Raw genomic sequence first — 16,113 nt, 5'->3', positions numbered from 1 at the left:
TTTTGAAAGCAGAATCAGTCTACATGGCCTCTCTACAAAGAAAGCTCCATCTTTTAATAAAGCAGCCAATCATCAATTGTTATAAACTGATGATTCTTCCAGGGAGGTGCCTGGTCCAGATGTCTGTTCTTTATGGCAGTTTCTGCAGATTCATTATGATCAGTTCCTACTCCAAACCAGATGTCAAATTTAAAGAAAATTCAAGCAAATAGTGCAGCCAGCCAAAACCATGTATATTCAATAACATTATATTTACTTACGTATAGAAAGTGCTCATCCAGGTTGTGATGAACATGTATATTCAGCCAGAGCACAATAACACAAGAGATACCACAAACATTGTCAAAAATTTGACAAAGGGCACCACAAAATTAGTAATTTTAGGCTGCAAAATTAGATTTTTTTCCCCCAAAAAATCAAGTAGGGACTGATTGAGCACTAAACAGAAAAAAAAAATGATTGCAATTGATTGCTGAATGACTGTTTGTCATGAGGAAGTGGGAAATGAAAAAAATGGTAGTAAAAACATCCTAATCATGAAATAAAATAGTCAAGAAAAACAATGTGATAAAAACATAACACAAAAAATACATGTATATGTAAAGTAAAATTTGAATTGACAAACAAAAATCTTTGATATTCCATTGCTTGGACAAAAATTGTATAGAATTCCCTGACTTTGAATGTCTGGAATTGACCTTTTAAAATTCCATGATATTCCAGAAGTTTCATGACCCATGGGAACCCTGCCTTATGAACCCTCTGGGTTCAGCAAATGCTGGAATCTCACAAAATACTTGCCCCAGTGACCTAAGAAATTTAAATCTTGAAATGTCTTTTTTAAATAACCAACTCTACAATCGAACACAACATTATTCAGAGGATTATAATGTGTAACATGTAAGTTACACATTCTTACAGTAGTTACATAGTTTGGCTGACAAATATGACATCTGATTGCATACACCAGAAACAGCCAGGCTGGTGTTGTAATCTTGTTACCTTTGAGTGTGCATGCACATTAGCTTGGGCAACTTGAAAAATATGCAGTTTTTTGTTTAATTCCAACATTTAGAAACAAAGTTTAAGAGACAGTTGTTGTAAGATTGCATTGGTTATTCCAAATGTTAAATCTAATCATAAGCCTGGCAAACAGTTTTTAAGAATTTAATGTTATCCCATTCAAATAGATGCACTTGCATGCCCAACAGACATTTCAAAGATTGCTGGTGAGTGAAATGACATGCCTAAAAAGGATTTTTGCTCAGTCTTTAGGCACTTGTGAATATTTCACAATAGAAATAACAATGGCGGACTACAACTACCTGTTGTATGAAGTTGGTTTGGGTTTTTACTCATGCAAGTTCATGTTTAGTTCGATTTTTTTGGCTCATGATGGCGGGCTGCTTTTAATCAGGTTTCATTTAGACTACTCTGCAATTTACTCTACATGACTAACCTGCTCCAAAGCAGGTTATATTTGTATATTTGACATTAGAAATTACATACCTAAAGTGGACCACTTGTGAGCAAACTGACTGTGTGTATGTGTATGTATATATATATATGTATGTATATATATATATATGTATATATATATATGTGTGTGTGTGCGTGCGTGCGTGCGTGCGTGCGTGCGTGCGTGCGTGCGTGCGTGCGTGCGTGCGTATGTATGTATGTATGTATGTATGTATGTATGTGTATATATATATATATATATATATATATATATATATATATATATATATATAGTTGAAGTCAGAATTATTAGCCCTCCTTTGAATTTTTATTTCTTTTTTAAATATCTCCCAAATGATGTTTAACAGAGCAAGGAAATTTTCACAGTATGTCTAATAACATTTTATTATGTTTTATTAATGTTTTATTTCGGCTAGAATAAAAGCAATTTTTTAAAATCTATTTTAAGGTCAAAATTATTAGCCCCTTTAAGCTAGTTTTTTTTCTATGGTCTACAAAACAAACCATCATTATACAATAACTTTTTGCCTAATTACCCTAACCTGCCTAGTTAACCTAATTAACCTTGTTAAGCCTTTAAATGTCACTTTAAGCTGTATAGAAGTGTCTTGAAAATATCTAGTCAAATATTATTTACTGTCATGACGGCAAAGACAAAATAAATCAGCTATTAGAAAAGAGTTATTAAAACTATTATGTTTAGGAATGTGTTAAAAAAATCTGCTCTCTGTTAAACAGAAATTGGGGGAAAAAATAAATGTGTATGTGTGTATATATATATATATATATATATATATATATATATATATATATATATATATATATATATATATATATATATATATATATATATATATATATATATATATATATATATATATATATATATATATATATTATATATATATATATATATATATATATATATATATATATATATGTGTGTGTGTGGTGTATATATATATATATATATATATATATATATATATATATATATATATATATATATATATATATATAAATATTTACATTCAAATATTCAGATATACATTTCTTTAATATATAAAGGTTTTAAAATGACTTTTTGTGAACTTACATTAAATAAAATAAGACGATTGATTTGCGTTGCATCTGTGTACAACAGTACATTTTAAATTCAGAATTCAGAAGTCTGAATCTTAGACAGAGAAGTGATTCCCATGAGAAATAATTAAAACTTTCCCTCGCATGTCTCGTGTGGTTGGTTTATAGCTGCACATGTCACACTTTCAGGTGGATTCCATCCAGAGTTATTTGCAAACTCTGGATTAAACTCAAACTCAGAATCAAGCATTGTGAAACAACTTAACATAGTTGGATTTGTTTGGTTTTGTGAATCCTGAATATCACTCTTCTACCTGTAGTTTTTTAACTAGTTTTGTAAACAGACTCAGGACTGTGTTTGTGCATAGATGCAGGAACATAGCAATCGGAGGGGGTGGGGGATACGTCCCCCTCACTTTTAGAGAAAGACCATTTAGAAGCAGGTGATTAAGAATGTAAACTTTTGGATTTCATACAGCTGTCCACCCCACTTTTAAAATGTCCACTACGACCCTGCTTAGACGGATATGTGTGTGTTTTACATGCACTCACAAGTACACTAAGTACCCTTATTGTGTGACAGTGAAATATTTCGATTAATTTGATTAATGGTCTGGCTGCCAATAACACTGTGGTAGTCTCAGCTCTCCATCTGGGCTTGCACCAGATGCGGTCTAATGTACAAAAATCTCAACCTTCCAAATGCTATGGCAGCTATTCGATACTCTACAGAAATAAGTTGACTATAAATGCACAGAAACATCCCTTTCTAATGTTACGATGTGTTATTGACTGATATGTTTTTTTATAATACATTTTTAGGGGTTTTTAACCTTTATTTTAAAAGGCAGTGTATATAGGAGACAGAAATGAACAGGGAGCAGAGAGTGGTCAAAGATCAGCAAAGGACCTCGAGCTGGGAATTAAACTCAGGTCGCTGTGAATACTTCTGCGCTATGTGTCAATGCACTAACCACTAGCCTATTGACACCGACGACTGATATGTTTTTAAACTATTGATCCCCAAATCATTGCATTTGGCTCCAAAATGGCAATAAATATGCAATTACAGTTTTGAAAAAGTCTTTTTAGCCATTTTTCTCCTAAACCTCATCTGTTATGAAGACTAGAGAACAGAGAGAGAGAGTATGCATTAAGCCCTATCTAGGTAAAGTGCACATTAAAGGCTCCACTTGTAAAAGTATACTTTAATGTAATATTACTGTAGAGGACAGCAGAATACAATTGTGGGAAGAGCCAACGATTCTGTCTCAGTGCTGTTAGAAACTGAATCTCTGTGACCGAGTAAGCTTCACCCCAAAATAAATATTATATTATTTATTCAACTTTAATAAAACCTAAGAAATTCTTGTTCTTCTATTGAATGTCTGTGTAACCAAGATGTTTTACAATAAAAACATGCTGTAAATGTAATTCAGATGAATATTTGCTTGAAGCATGAAAAACCAACCTCACTGTTTTTGTGGGGTTTTAAGCCATTTGTTTGAGCTGTCTGTTTCATTTTAGATTGTGCCTTCATAAATATATATCATAGTAGATCAGGTACATTTCAGGCAAAATATTTGCATGTTATGTTCATATTTTTCATCTACCAGTAAAGACAGTTTGAAAAGAATTTCAAAAGAATCCAGACCATCAGTAATAAAAAATCTCCTTTTTTTTCTTTTTTAAATATTTAAATGATGTTTAACAGAGAAAGAAAATTTTCACAGTATGTCTGATAATATTTTTTCTTCAGGATGAAGTCTTATTTATTTTATTTTGGCTAGAATAAAAGCAGTTTTAATTTTTTTTAAAAACCAAAACCAAAATTATTAGCTCCTTTAAGCTATATATTTTTTCGATAGTCTACAAAACAAACCATCATTATAAAATAACTTGCTTAATTACCCTATCCTGCCTAGTTAACCTAATTAACCTAATTAAGCCTTTAAATGTCACTTTAAGCTGTATAGAAGTGTCTTGAAAAATATCTAGTAAAATATTATTTACTGTCATCATGGCAAAGACAAAATAAATCAGTTATTAGAAATAAGTTATTAAAACTAATATGTTTAGAAATGTGTTGAAAAAACTGCTCTCTGTTTAACAGAAATTGGAGGAAAAAATAAACAGGGGGCTAATAATTCAGGGGGTTTAATAATACTGAATTCAACTGTGTATATATATATATATATATATATATATATATATATATATATATATATATATATATATATATATATATATATATATATATATGTATATATGTTTCATCACAAGTGACCATTAACAGAAATCAGATTATGAATCATATAATGTCATCAAAAAAGTAAATTTATCTTAGTATAACTGTTTTAAAGTGAGGGGCGACACGGTGGCTCAGTCATCTCACAGCAAGACAGCAAGAAGGTCCCTGATTCGAGTCCCTGCTGGGCCAGTTGGTGTTTCTGTGGAGTTTGCATGTTCTCTCTTTGTTCGTGTGGGTTTTCTATGGGTATAGGTGTAGGTATAGGTGAATTGAATAAACTGAATTGGCCTGCAGTACTGGGTTGCAGCTGGAAGGGCATTCGCTGTGGAAAACAGACGCTGGATAAGTTGGTGGTTCATTTCGCTGTGGCGACCCCTGATGAATAAAGGGACTCAGCCGAAAGAAAATAAATGAATGAATGAATGTTTTAAAGTGTAATGTACATTACAAATGCTGTTTATACCGTACACTGGCAGTATTTTTGGTTATTGGTATCATGTATGTCATTTTTGGCACCACTCATAGTTTCGGCACTTACTATGCTCAAAAAAAATTTTTTTTGCTCGTTCAAACTATTATTTAAAATAAGCTGAAGCAACACAATTCTTGAGATTTCAATGGGACAACTTAATTTTTTATGTTCAATCCACATAAATTTGTTAAAAGTGTTAAGTTAACTTAATCAATTTGTGTTGGGGCAACATGAATTAATTGTGTGGAACCCTGCATCTTTCAAGATATTGTGAGTCCTAAGTAATATTTTTTTTCAGTTTAACTTTTTTTGTACTTTGTAATGTGCAGTCAGCCAGCTGTTACTGTACAATTGTTTTCACAATTAGGTTCTGAGCATTTAATTTCTTTAACACATGATATTGCTTTACCTTGTTTCCACACCTTGCTTTATTTGTGCTAAATGTGAGATTTTGAATGATTTATTTAGTACAAAAAATGAGTGTGAATGCACTCCTCACTTTTTGCATTGAAGTAGGTAATTGTTTGTGCCTTCAACTGCAAGCATTGCAAGGTGATCGCATTTCACACCCACACCATTTCGTCTCTTGTAACCAGGGGTGCAATATATACCACCTGTCTGTCAAAGGCCATTTTATATCCCCATAACCTTGAGCTGCCTCACCTGACACTGGTGCAGAGCACCCGACAACCTGACTTGACTGCCCTTCAGGCATTGGTCCTGACGACTTCTGTCTGAATCTGTACTGTCATTTAATCTTCACTGTTCCTATGATACCAACAAAATTCCAGTGACTGGGCCGGATTGGATTGTGAAAATGTGTTCTCTGTATGACAAAAATGAATGATTTTGGATCAAAAAAAAACATTTTTTTAGATGAAGAGCAATTTATTAAAGGGTGCCTTTAAAAAATAGGAAAGTATTTGTTTTGTTCTGATAGGCCTTTCTTACAGCAGGGTTTTACACTCAAAGGTCCACATGAGAAGTGGGAAACAATGGTGTTTGAGGCTCACAGCAGTATTGCCATTTCCATGTACTAAACTCTCAGTTTTACTCTGGTATAATCAGATTTTTATTGTATGGCACCTTCAGAAAAGATATTAAAATGCCACATGTTTAGCTATTGGCTTCAGGTAGGCAATGTTTTCTTGTAGCAGGGAATAAGCTGAAGGAAAGGAAGTGAGATTGAGTGATATTCCCTGAATGAAATCTTACTATAAGAAACTACAATGGTCCTTTTCAGTAATTATAGCAATTCATTTTAATTAGTGAACATCTTTGAAATGCCTCTCGGGCAGTATACTCGGGCATTCTGTCTGAATGGTGAAACAACAAATTCTTCAAAACTGTTTGCCAAGCTTATGATTGCATACATATTTGGAACCATCAATAAACTTAAACAACAACTTGTCTCATAAGTGTAGTTTCTAAATGTCCAAACCAAACAAAATCAGCATATTTTCAGGTTGCCTACGCAATGTACATGTGCACTTAAAAGGAACAAGATCACGACACCAACCTCATTTATGGCGGTTCTACATATTATTATCTCTCTCATAACTTAGGATAATGATCTCCTAAGTAATTCACAACTTGGTCTTGATGGTGAATCTCCTGAAATGACAGCAACTCTTTGTTTACAAATTGTGGGGGTTTAAGTAATTGCTGCCATGTGATGTGCATTTGACAGGACGGAATGTACCTCGCATTAGTTTCATACAGATTACAAATCTAAAAAAACTTTTGTTGTACAGATTTCAAGCTTTATTTGGATATGTTCCTTATGTCTGTGAAGCAAGTATTCGCTGAGATTCCAGCACGTTTGTTAACCATCAAACTGTTGTAAAAGCACACATTTCCCCCGGAGAAACATTAGTCTATAGCAATCGATTATCGGCTCCTGTAGTAGTAGGCAGGGTTTCATTCGCCATATTGACCATTACACTTTTCCCCATTCAAAACAATACGAGTGACATGTCTTGTGTATTCTATAGTCTTTGGTACTATAGAGTTTTATGTTACATCTAATTTTGAGAAATATTTTCATTACATTATTTTAATTTGTGAGTTACCATGACGGTGTTTAGTAGTTAGTTGAGCAACTTCTATATATTAGTGTGTGTCTTTGCTTGTGGGAAAATGTGTTGGATTGTTGGATCATCTGCATTTCTCATACCCACATGTGTCTTTGTCCCTGTAACAATGATACAATGTGTAGGTGTTAGTATGTCAAAACATTGGTTAATTAATGAAATACGGTATTACCATAAAATGTTGAAATTCATTAAAAAAAAAAGGTATGTATTTGTAAATGTAAGATTCTGGCAACCATCTTTATGATTTACCTAAATCGTATATTGTACCATATGTGAGAATGGAAGCCTACATGTTATCTTATTTGAGTTTCTTACAAAATATTTAAGAAACTATGCAATTCCTATACCAACATAATACATTGTCAGTGCAGTGTATTACATGTATTATGCGTTTCAGGAAATGTTAACTACAATTTAATCAAGTGTGAGTGACACATCTGGCATTATGTCTGCTTAATTTACTAATTTGGGACTGCACACTCCCCTATCCAAGAAAGCCTACTTATGCAGGAGATATAATGATGTTTTTGCAGATGTGTGGAAGTCCACACACAGTTTACTCTTTAGGCAGAATCAAGCTGTGTCCAGAACAAGTAAAGTTTAAATTAAAAGATGGAAAACTAAAATTTTCTCACACAGAGAGATACTGTATATGTGTGTGACTAAAAAATATATATTATACAAAAATATATTACTAATTAGTTAAATACTTTATAAGTAAAAGTTACAGCCCAGGAGTTCAACAGTTCATATTTAGAATATTGTTTGTGTCTTATGATGTCATGTTTCCTGCATATTTAGACATCCCTGAATCCAGGTTGTTGCTAGATCGGATATAGATGCGGTAGGAAGTTAACAAGAATTATTTATATTATTTATTAAATTTCCCAGTTATTGTATTTTATTAACATCTATCCCCACTCTAACCCTAAACACAAGCATCACAGTAATGTAAAAACAGTAGTTGTACCGAGTATATTTATGCTATTTATTGAACTACTCAATAAATTGTATTTTTTAACGCCTACCCCCACTCCAACCCTAAACCCAACTGTCACAGTACTGTAAAAAATATTAATTATTGTTATACAGTGTCATAAAAAATGCTATTATATTTGATGTGCATATCACAATTCCGGCCAACCACATATCCGATCTAGACTTTACCCTGAATCCATGGTGATATGGATTGGCTTATTTTTATAAAGTATCATCATATGCTATGTGTCTGTTCTTCTTTCCCTCAGCCCATTCATCTTGCTCAAATCTCATTCCTGGTGAAAGCCTTTGGAATCCCATTTGTTTTGGACCTGGAGCTCAATCAGTATGTGCAAAATCACACACCTGCAGAATTATGTATGTGCTTATTCCTCTAAGCAATAGATTCATAATGATGATGATGTGTGTGTGTGTGTGTGTGTGTTTGCAGTGATCTCTTGTCATCTAATTATGTTGAACGCCACTTTGAAAAGGATGGGCGATCATTTCAGACTCTGGTAAGAAATAAACATCAGTATTTGCAGGTTTTTTTTGGTAACACTTTATTTTGATGGTCCATTTGAGTATTAGACTGCCTAATATCTGTTAATACCGCTCCTTCAACAGACATTCAACGGACTATAAAAAACTTTGCAAGTACATGTCAACTTACACTAACCCTAACCCCAACCTAACAGTCTACTTATAATCTAATGAGAATTAGTTGCAATGTAACTTAAATTCAACAAATGGACCATCAAAATAAAGTGTGACCTTTTTTTTTCTATAAAGTTTGAAATTCAACTTGTTTTTGTAAGTATTGTATCTCCTGTAAACAGTACAGTTCATCCCCTGGAGCTGTTCTGAGCCTGTATGAGATTACTTCTGTTAACGACAAAAGAAGATATTTTTAAAAATGTTATTAGCAAAACAATGTTGATGGTTATTGAATTAAATGTTATTAAATCAAATTGTATCAAAGGTATTGAAGATATTGTTGAAGGTATTGTGAAAAACTGTTTGGTTGCCCAAATTCTTTAAATATCCTCATTTGTGTTTAAAAGAATAGTCCCACTTTATATTAGGTAGCCTTAACTATTATGTACTCATACATAAATTAAGCATTTGTTACAATGTTACAGTGTAATTAGAAATGTAACTACAGAAATTAGTTACAGGTGTAAATATGTTTTAAAATGTACTTATGATTGATTAAATACCTGGATGTAATGACATCTCTAACTAATTTCTGTAATTACATTTCTAATTACAGTTTTATACCATCCCTTACACCTTAACCCTTACACCTTATCTATAATCAGAAATGTTAACACAGAACACAGTACATTGTATTTATTTATTTTTATTTTATTTTTTGATGCAACTTATACACTCTTAGAAATAATGGTACAATGTTGTTCCAAAGAAGGTACAAACCCTTGACACTGGGGCAGTACCTTTTTATGGAATAGTTTGTATCTTTAAGGACATGATTTGTACCATAGGAAACCAAAATGTACCTTTGGTTTTTAAAACCTGCAGATAATATTGTACCTTCACCAAAGGTACAAAGCTGATCTATGAAGGTAACACTACAGGGACAAGACACTTTGTGCCTTAACAGTGTCAAATGTGTTCCTTCAAGAACTATTTAAAGGCATTTTGCTATATACAAAATTTGTCAATTTATTTTCAGTAAATATAAAACATCAAGTACATTTTTAAACAATGTTTTTCAAAAAGTATATTTTTGTGTTAATGCAAATTTTCCATTTACAATAAAGAATAAAAAATACTTTAACATAAATCAAAAGATCTATTTTTTGCTAAACATTTCACAACACTATTCACAAAAATGTTACAGAAATACATTCTCCCATGTACATTATAAAACATTTTTTTCTCCAATTTCCACACAATATCTTTGTAATCACTTAATTTAATTTACTTAATTTTAAAATAGAAATAGAATTATGCAAAAGTATTGTAACGAGATATGAACACTTTTACAATACTAAAATGTCTGCATGAACACTGCATATGCAGGACTTTTGCCAGCTCATGTGCGTAGTGGAAAGCAAACGTCAAAAGCTGCGGATATCAAAAACAAAACTGTATTTATCAGAAAATGCTTACCAAATGTTTATTAAAAATGCCTTAAATGTTTAGTTTACAACACCTTTAGTTTTGTTTTACCAGTTGTTTTGTATTATAGAACTTAATAATTCATGTTTATGAGTTTCTTTAATCATGTTTTAATATGGAAATTATTCATAAAATCACTTTTCCTTTCCAGTAATATTTATTTACATATTGTAATAAAGGAGTTGTCCAACACTTTTGTACCTTTTTATGAGAACAATTGCTCACCTTCATTTTAATTGTACCATAAAAGGTACAGAAAAGTATCATAAGATGACGTTTCTGTACCATATAAGGGACAACTTTTACAAAGGAACAAAACTGTTCCTTAAGGAACATTATTCGTACCACCATGTACCTTTTGTCTGAGAGTGTGTAAAGTGGGACCAAAAGAATAAAGAGACTCAGATAGGTTTGAAACAGTTTATAGTAATTTAAACAATGACAGAATCTTTAAAAAAAAACGTTTTTTCTTGTGAACAGAAATAAGAGTTCATTAAAAATACCATTTTTGTTTTGAGGATAAATAAAAAAAAAGTCTTACGGATTTGAAACTTATGAGGCAAATTTCATTTTGGTGTCAATTGATCTTTTTATTTAAAGGGGCCATATACTGCATTGGTTCAATAAGTTAAATTGTTTTCTGATATCTACACTACTGGTCAAAAGTTTGGGGTCAGTACGATTTTTAAATGTTTAAAAAAAGCTTTTTCTGCTCACCAAGGCTGCATTTATTTTCTCAAAAATACAGTACAAATAGTGAAATGTTATTACACTATAAAAGTCTTCAGAGTCACGCTAATCCTTCAGAAATCACTGTAATATTAATTATTATTATTATTATTATTATTATTAATGGTAATTGTAATAAAAGAAATAATGACTGGAGTAATAATTTCATTTGAAACTACCCACAAAAAGAAAGCAATTATTTAAAATTTTAATAAATATTTAACAATATAACAATTGTTTTACATATAAAGTCCCAATGAAGCTGCGATCATTATAAATTTTTTTTTGTATTGTGATACAGTACCTATAGAAACAAAATTTTGAATGACCAAACTGTGGGCATGGCTTGTTTTTTGTACCGCAAGCTGAATGGATGTAGTAAAGTAGGCATTTCATCAATCAAGAAAGTCAAGAAAAAGTCAAGAAAAATTCAAAATCGAGAAAGAGAACATCTAAAAACAATTCCAACGCTGAGACTTTTAAAAAAAAAACATGCTCGTCATCTGATGTTCAACTATTGCTGTGGCCACTGAGATAGTAGCCTGCTTTTCTCTATTTTATAAGTTTGGTGATTGTTTGTACTGTGTTGATGGATGAGATGCTTGTCTGTTTTTTATGTTCTGCAGAGCAGGAACCTGCTGAAAAACAGCATTCATGCTGAGTCAGGCCCGATTATTTTTTTTAATCTTTTCCTGTTAAAAAAACAATAAACAAACAAATAAACAAACAGACTCCTCCTGCTCACTATTTCCGTTTGTTGTCAAAACTGACAGTTGAACCAGCGCGGTTAAGTATGTTAACCATGCCCATTACCTCAAAATTACGTAATTGATAATTTTACTGAAAACAAACAAGAAGTGCATTTTCAGATTTCAATTAAAAATAAAATTAAAAAATTTAAGATTTTTGTTTCTTAATGACATGCACACATGAATTGTTCACCACAAAACTGGTGTAATCCCTGCTGGTCCTACACCCCCAACCCACTCTGAGCTGGGATCGAATCGGTGACCTTCCGCATGGGAGTTGGTTGCTCTAACAAAGAGCACCTTTAGAGGTCAGAGGAGTGAGGTTTACCTGCACAGCATTTCAATAGTTGGTCTCCGCTACACTCACCCCTCTATACCTCACTCCCATCCGGATCACGGCACCAATGTAACCCCTGCTGGTCCTACACCACCCACTCTAAGCTGGGATCGAACTAGCGACCTTCCGCATGGGAGTGGGTTGCTCTAACAAAGAGGCTAAAGACCATGGGAATGTGAGCTAACAAATATGAGCTGGAAATGTGAGCTAGCAAAATCATATGTTTAGTTTAGATTTTTGTGGGACTTAAATAAATGCCGCCTTGATGAACAGAATAATTTTCTAAAAAAACTAATTTTTGACTTGTAGTGTACATAGTAGGTATGTGACTTAAGTAAGAAACATTCAGAAATAGTTTTATATGCTCATTTTTTACTCATGCATGAACATACATGAGAACATACATGAGAATGAGGAAACATTGGTGTCTGAGGCTGACAGTATGGGCATTTCCAAATATGGCTCACGACTATATACTTATTTGATTATACTCAGATTTTCTTCATAGTGCACCTTTAAACTTCAGAGGCATCATCTGTGGGTCTGGGAATATACCCACATCCTTTCTTAGTCCTCAACTAAAGCAGCAAGCAAAGGAGCCTGCGAAAGCATCCGCCCCTCCTGTTCAGTGTCAGCTGCATTTGACCAATCACAACGCTGTTGCTATGACAACTGCTTATAGACAGTTCTAGTCCACTTTGGCTAACCGAGTCAGAGAGAGGGAGAGAGAGAGACCAGAAAAATAAAGGATTGAGTGGAGAAGCTGAAGTCATTAAGCATCTACACTGCAGCACAGACTCAGGGAAACCAGAACTGCAGTGCAGAAAGCTACAAAACAGGCAGGTAATATGGAATCCCAGCAAAGCAAGCTTGCATCAATCACGCCACTGACATGAGTGTCTCCCACACGTTTAGTGTGTGGGTGTCTACTTAAAGACCTCACAGCTCTTAAATTTGAGAGTATACTTCAAACATAATGAATGAGTCCTCATATCATGTGTCTAGCGAAGGAGATGCAGTTGTTCTTTAACTAAGGCAAAGTACAGTGAGCTAAATACATTTGAAAAATATGTTTTTGTTTCAAAGCAATCTCTATCCACTAGTTTTTTAAACCTCACGTTAAATCAGACTTTACAATTATTATTTTGCTATTGGACGTTGTTATTTTTAAGGTGAACAATTAATTAGTGCAACCGCGCCCATCTTACCATAGTTTGCTACAAAGGAATTGTGTTTAAAAAAAAAAGCCCTGCCCCTACTCAATATTGTGTTTCAGTTGGAATTACATCAACATAAAGAAAAAAAGTCTCAGCAACTTCTTGCAGTTCATGCAGACTTTAAGAATTTTGTAAATGTTTCTTGTCAAACAGATTTTTATATTTTAAATTCGCCACCATTTATTAGAGCTGTGCAATCAACTGTTCAAACACCCATGTAGGGGCGGACTTTGTGATTTGGGGGCCCTAAGCAATTTCAGGTATGGGGCCCTAGCATTTTTGAAAAATAAATTGCATGTTGAAAAGTATATATAAATATAAAGTAAATATATTTAAAGTATATTTAAAATATTTTAATATTTAAAGGAACCTTTATCTTCCTAATGTACAATTAAAGGCAATAAACTCACAAATAATGTTTCAGCCAGACAGCAGGATCGTGGAGGAAGCCGCGTTTCATTATTTGTCGTATTTCTATTTTTTTTTTTAAATGTTCTCAAAATTCTCACTCTTGCACACTTTACCTACCTCTGATCGCTGGCAGACTGGTGTCACTAAAATCACTGTGATTGTGAACAACAGCAAGAAAAGAATAAACGGTCCATTTACGGACTTTACCCAGGAGTCCTTGGCAGTGAAAGAACAGTCAAGCGCGATGGGGCAGGTTAACTGCCGGCGGGCTCAGAAGACTGCTCCTGCCGAAGAATGCAATCAAGCTAGTCCCTCCAGCTGAGATGGAGAGTGGGTTTTACAGCCTGTACTTCATCATATCTAAAGAGCGGTGGGTTATAACCAATTCTTTCTGCGCATTTTAAACCATTATCTACACAGGATGCTGAAAAAATGCTCATGCAAAACGCATCCCCCAATGCGTCCGTCCCAGGTATTGGTTCTCCCACCATTTCTTGTTGTGTGTGTTCATGGGTCAAACACAGCAGTACAGGGCCTTCCCTTTCGCGCTGTCCCTGTCTCTGCAGGTTTTCAGGTGCCTTACTGCCCCTTTGCCTCATGGACAAGTGCATTCTTGACTGTTTCAACGATTGGCTTATTTTAGCACATTTAGCCTTGGAATAGTTTGATTATTCACAGGGACCTGGTGCTCTAGCACATCAACCTGTTGGGGCTTTGTGTCAACCAGAAAAAGAGCAAGCTCTCCCTTCACTAATCTCAGGATGGAGCTGGACTCGATCTCCATGATGGAGTGCCTTAAGAGTGCACCAGGCGGGTGCTGTCCTGTCTGGTACAGTTCAGCAGGAAAACAGTGGTCCCACTGAAGTTTTTCTTATATTCCTGGGTAATATGACATCTGCAGCCCCTGTCACTCGTACAACATACTGTCACCCCTAAAATTCTAAATATTTCCATATTCTGGTAATTGAGGGCCTTAGAACATTGGAAGGTTGTGCCTTTGGTGATGGTTGTGCGCTCACACCATGCTTTGCAAACATGCCACCCAATGCGTGACAGGTCCAGCTACTGTGGCAGTTTTCATTCACATCCCCCAAATGTGTCATCCCAACACAGCATTGGAGTTCCCAATCTAAATTTTAAAAAGTGAGCGATTGGTCCATATTGTCCAGAGAGGTCAAGTTTTGATCTTTGATTGATCTCAAGCAGTCACGTGATGTAAGCTCACAGGTCAGAGTTCACCAAGCTTGAACTTTGTGATGCATTCGCGTGTGTATAAATGGAAGTCTATGGGGTAAAAAGTCCAGTGTGACCGTAGCTTTACTCTTCAAAGTAATTAGTCATTTGGTGATTCCCCCAAATGTGTCCTCCTGGCACAGCATCTCTCTTTCCTCCTTCCCGGAATGTGGGTTACAATAGTTTGTTTCAAAACCTTCATTCAGAAATGCTGATTCATACACTTCTGAAACAAATGTTTATGAGTAATTAATGTAATCATTAAAAAATCTATGACATATTTCAGAACCTCTAGCAGACACATGGTTGTAAACATATATATTTGTCTGTAATATGGATTACATGACTAAACATGTTATCTTTTTCAAATACCTTACATTTTCACTGTGAACCTATAAAAATATATTAACCTGGAATTCACTTAAAAATAATATATGAAAAACAATTTTTGGATTAGTGTAGATGTGGTCTAAATGATCAGATGCATCATTTTTACAGAGAGCATGCATTGTACAGACACTTGAGGAGCGATTCTTTTTTTAAAGCTAGACAGTAGCACTGGCATGCTAAAAGTGTTTGATGGACATTGGAATGAATTTTAATGGGGGAATGTTGCCTTGGTTACTGTCATATTTGAGAGCTGTTCATTGTGTAATCATTTCACTTCGGTACAGTGTGTGATTATTTGATGTGTGTGAGTTTTCAGGGAGGAGAGCACTGTTACTACCATGGTCATGTGAGAGGAGTTCAGAGGTCTTGGGCAGCTCTCTCCACCTGTCACGGCCTACAGTGAGCAGCAACTCTTTTTTTGTTTAGAAACTGTTGTTTTCAGTAGATACACTTTGGTAACATTCACATCAAAATGTTTGTTTGAACATATTTAAATACACTATAAAAATTATATTTTTCAAGTTTTAAAGATTTTTTTTTATT

General features: G+C 33.9%; 1 protein-coding gene across 1 annotated transcript in view; it reads left to right on the top strand.

Moving 5' to 3' along the window:
* adam11 (ADAM metallopeptidase domain 11) overlaps positions 1-16,113 on the top strand; it is a 76,429-nt gene that overhangs the window by 1,571 nt on the left and 58,745 nt on the right. Inside the window, exons 3-5 of the mRNA XM_056469521.1 lie at positions 8,629-8,705; positions 8,811-8,877; positions 15,887-15,969. Of these exons, the coding sequence (XP_056325496.1) occupies positions 8,629-8,705; positions 8,811-8,877; positions 15,887-15,969 (227 nt within the window). The remainder of the gene's footprint in view (positions 1-8,628; positions 8,706-8,810; positions 8,878-15,886; positions 15,970-16,113) is intronic.

Source organism: Danio aesculapii, chromosome 12, assembly GCF_903798145.1.
Source record: "Danio aesculapii chromosome 12, fDanAes4.1, whole genome shotgun sequence".
NCBI classification, from domain to species: Eukaryota; Metazoa; Chordata; class Actinopteri; order Cypriniformes; family Danionidae; genus Danio; species Danio aesculapii.
The sequence above is the reverse complement of the archived record's forward strand: the minus strand, read 5'-3'. Positions and strand labels throughout refer to the sequence as shown.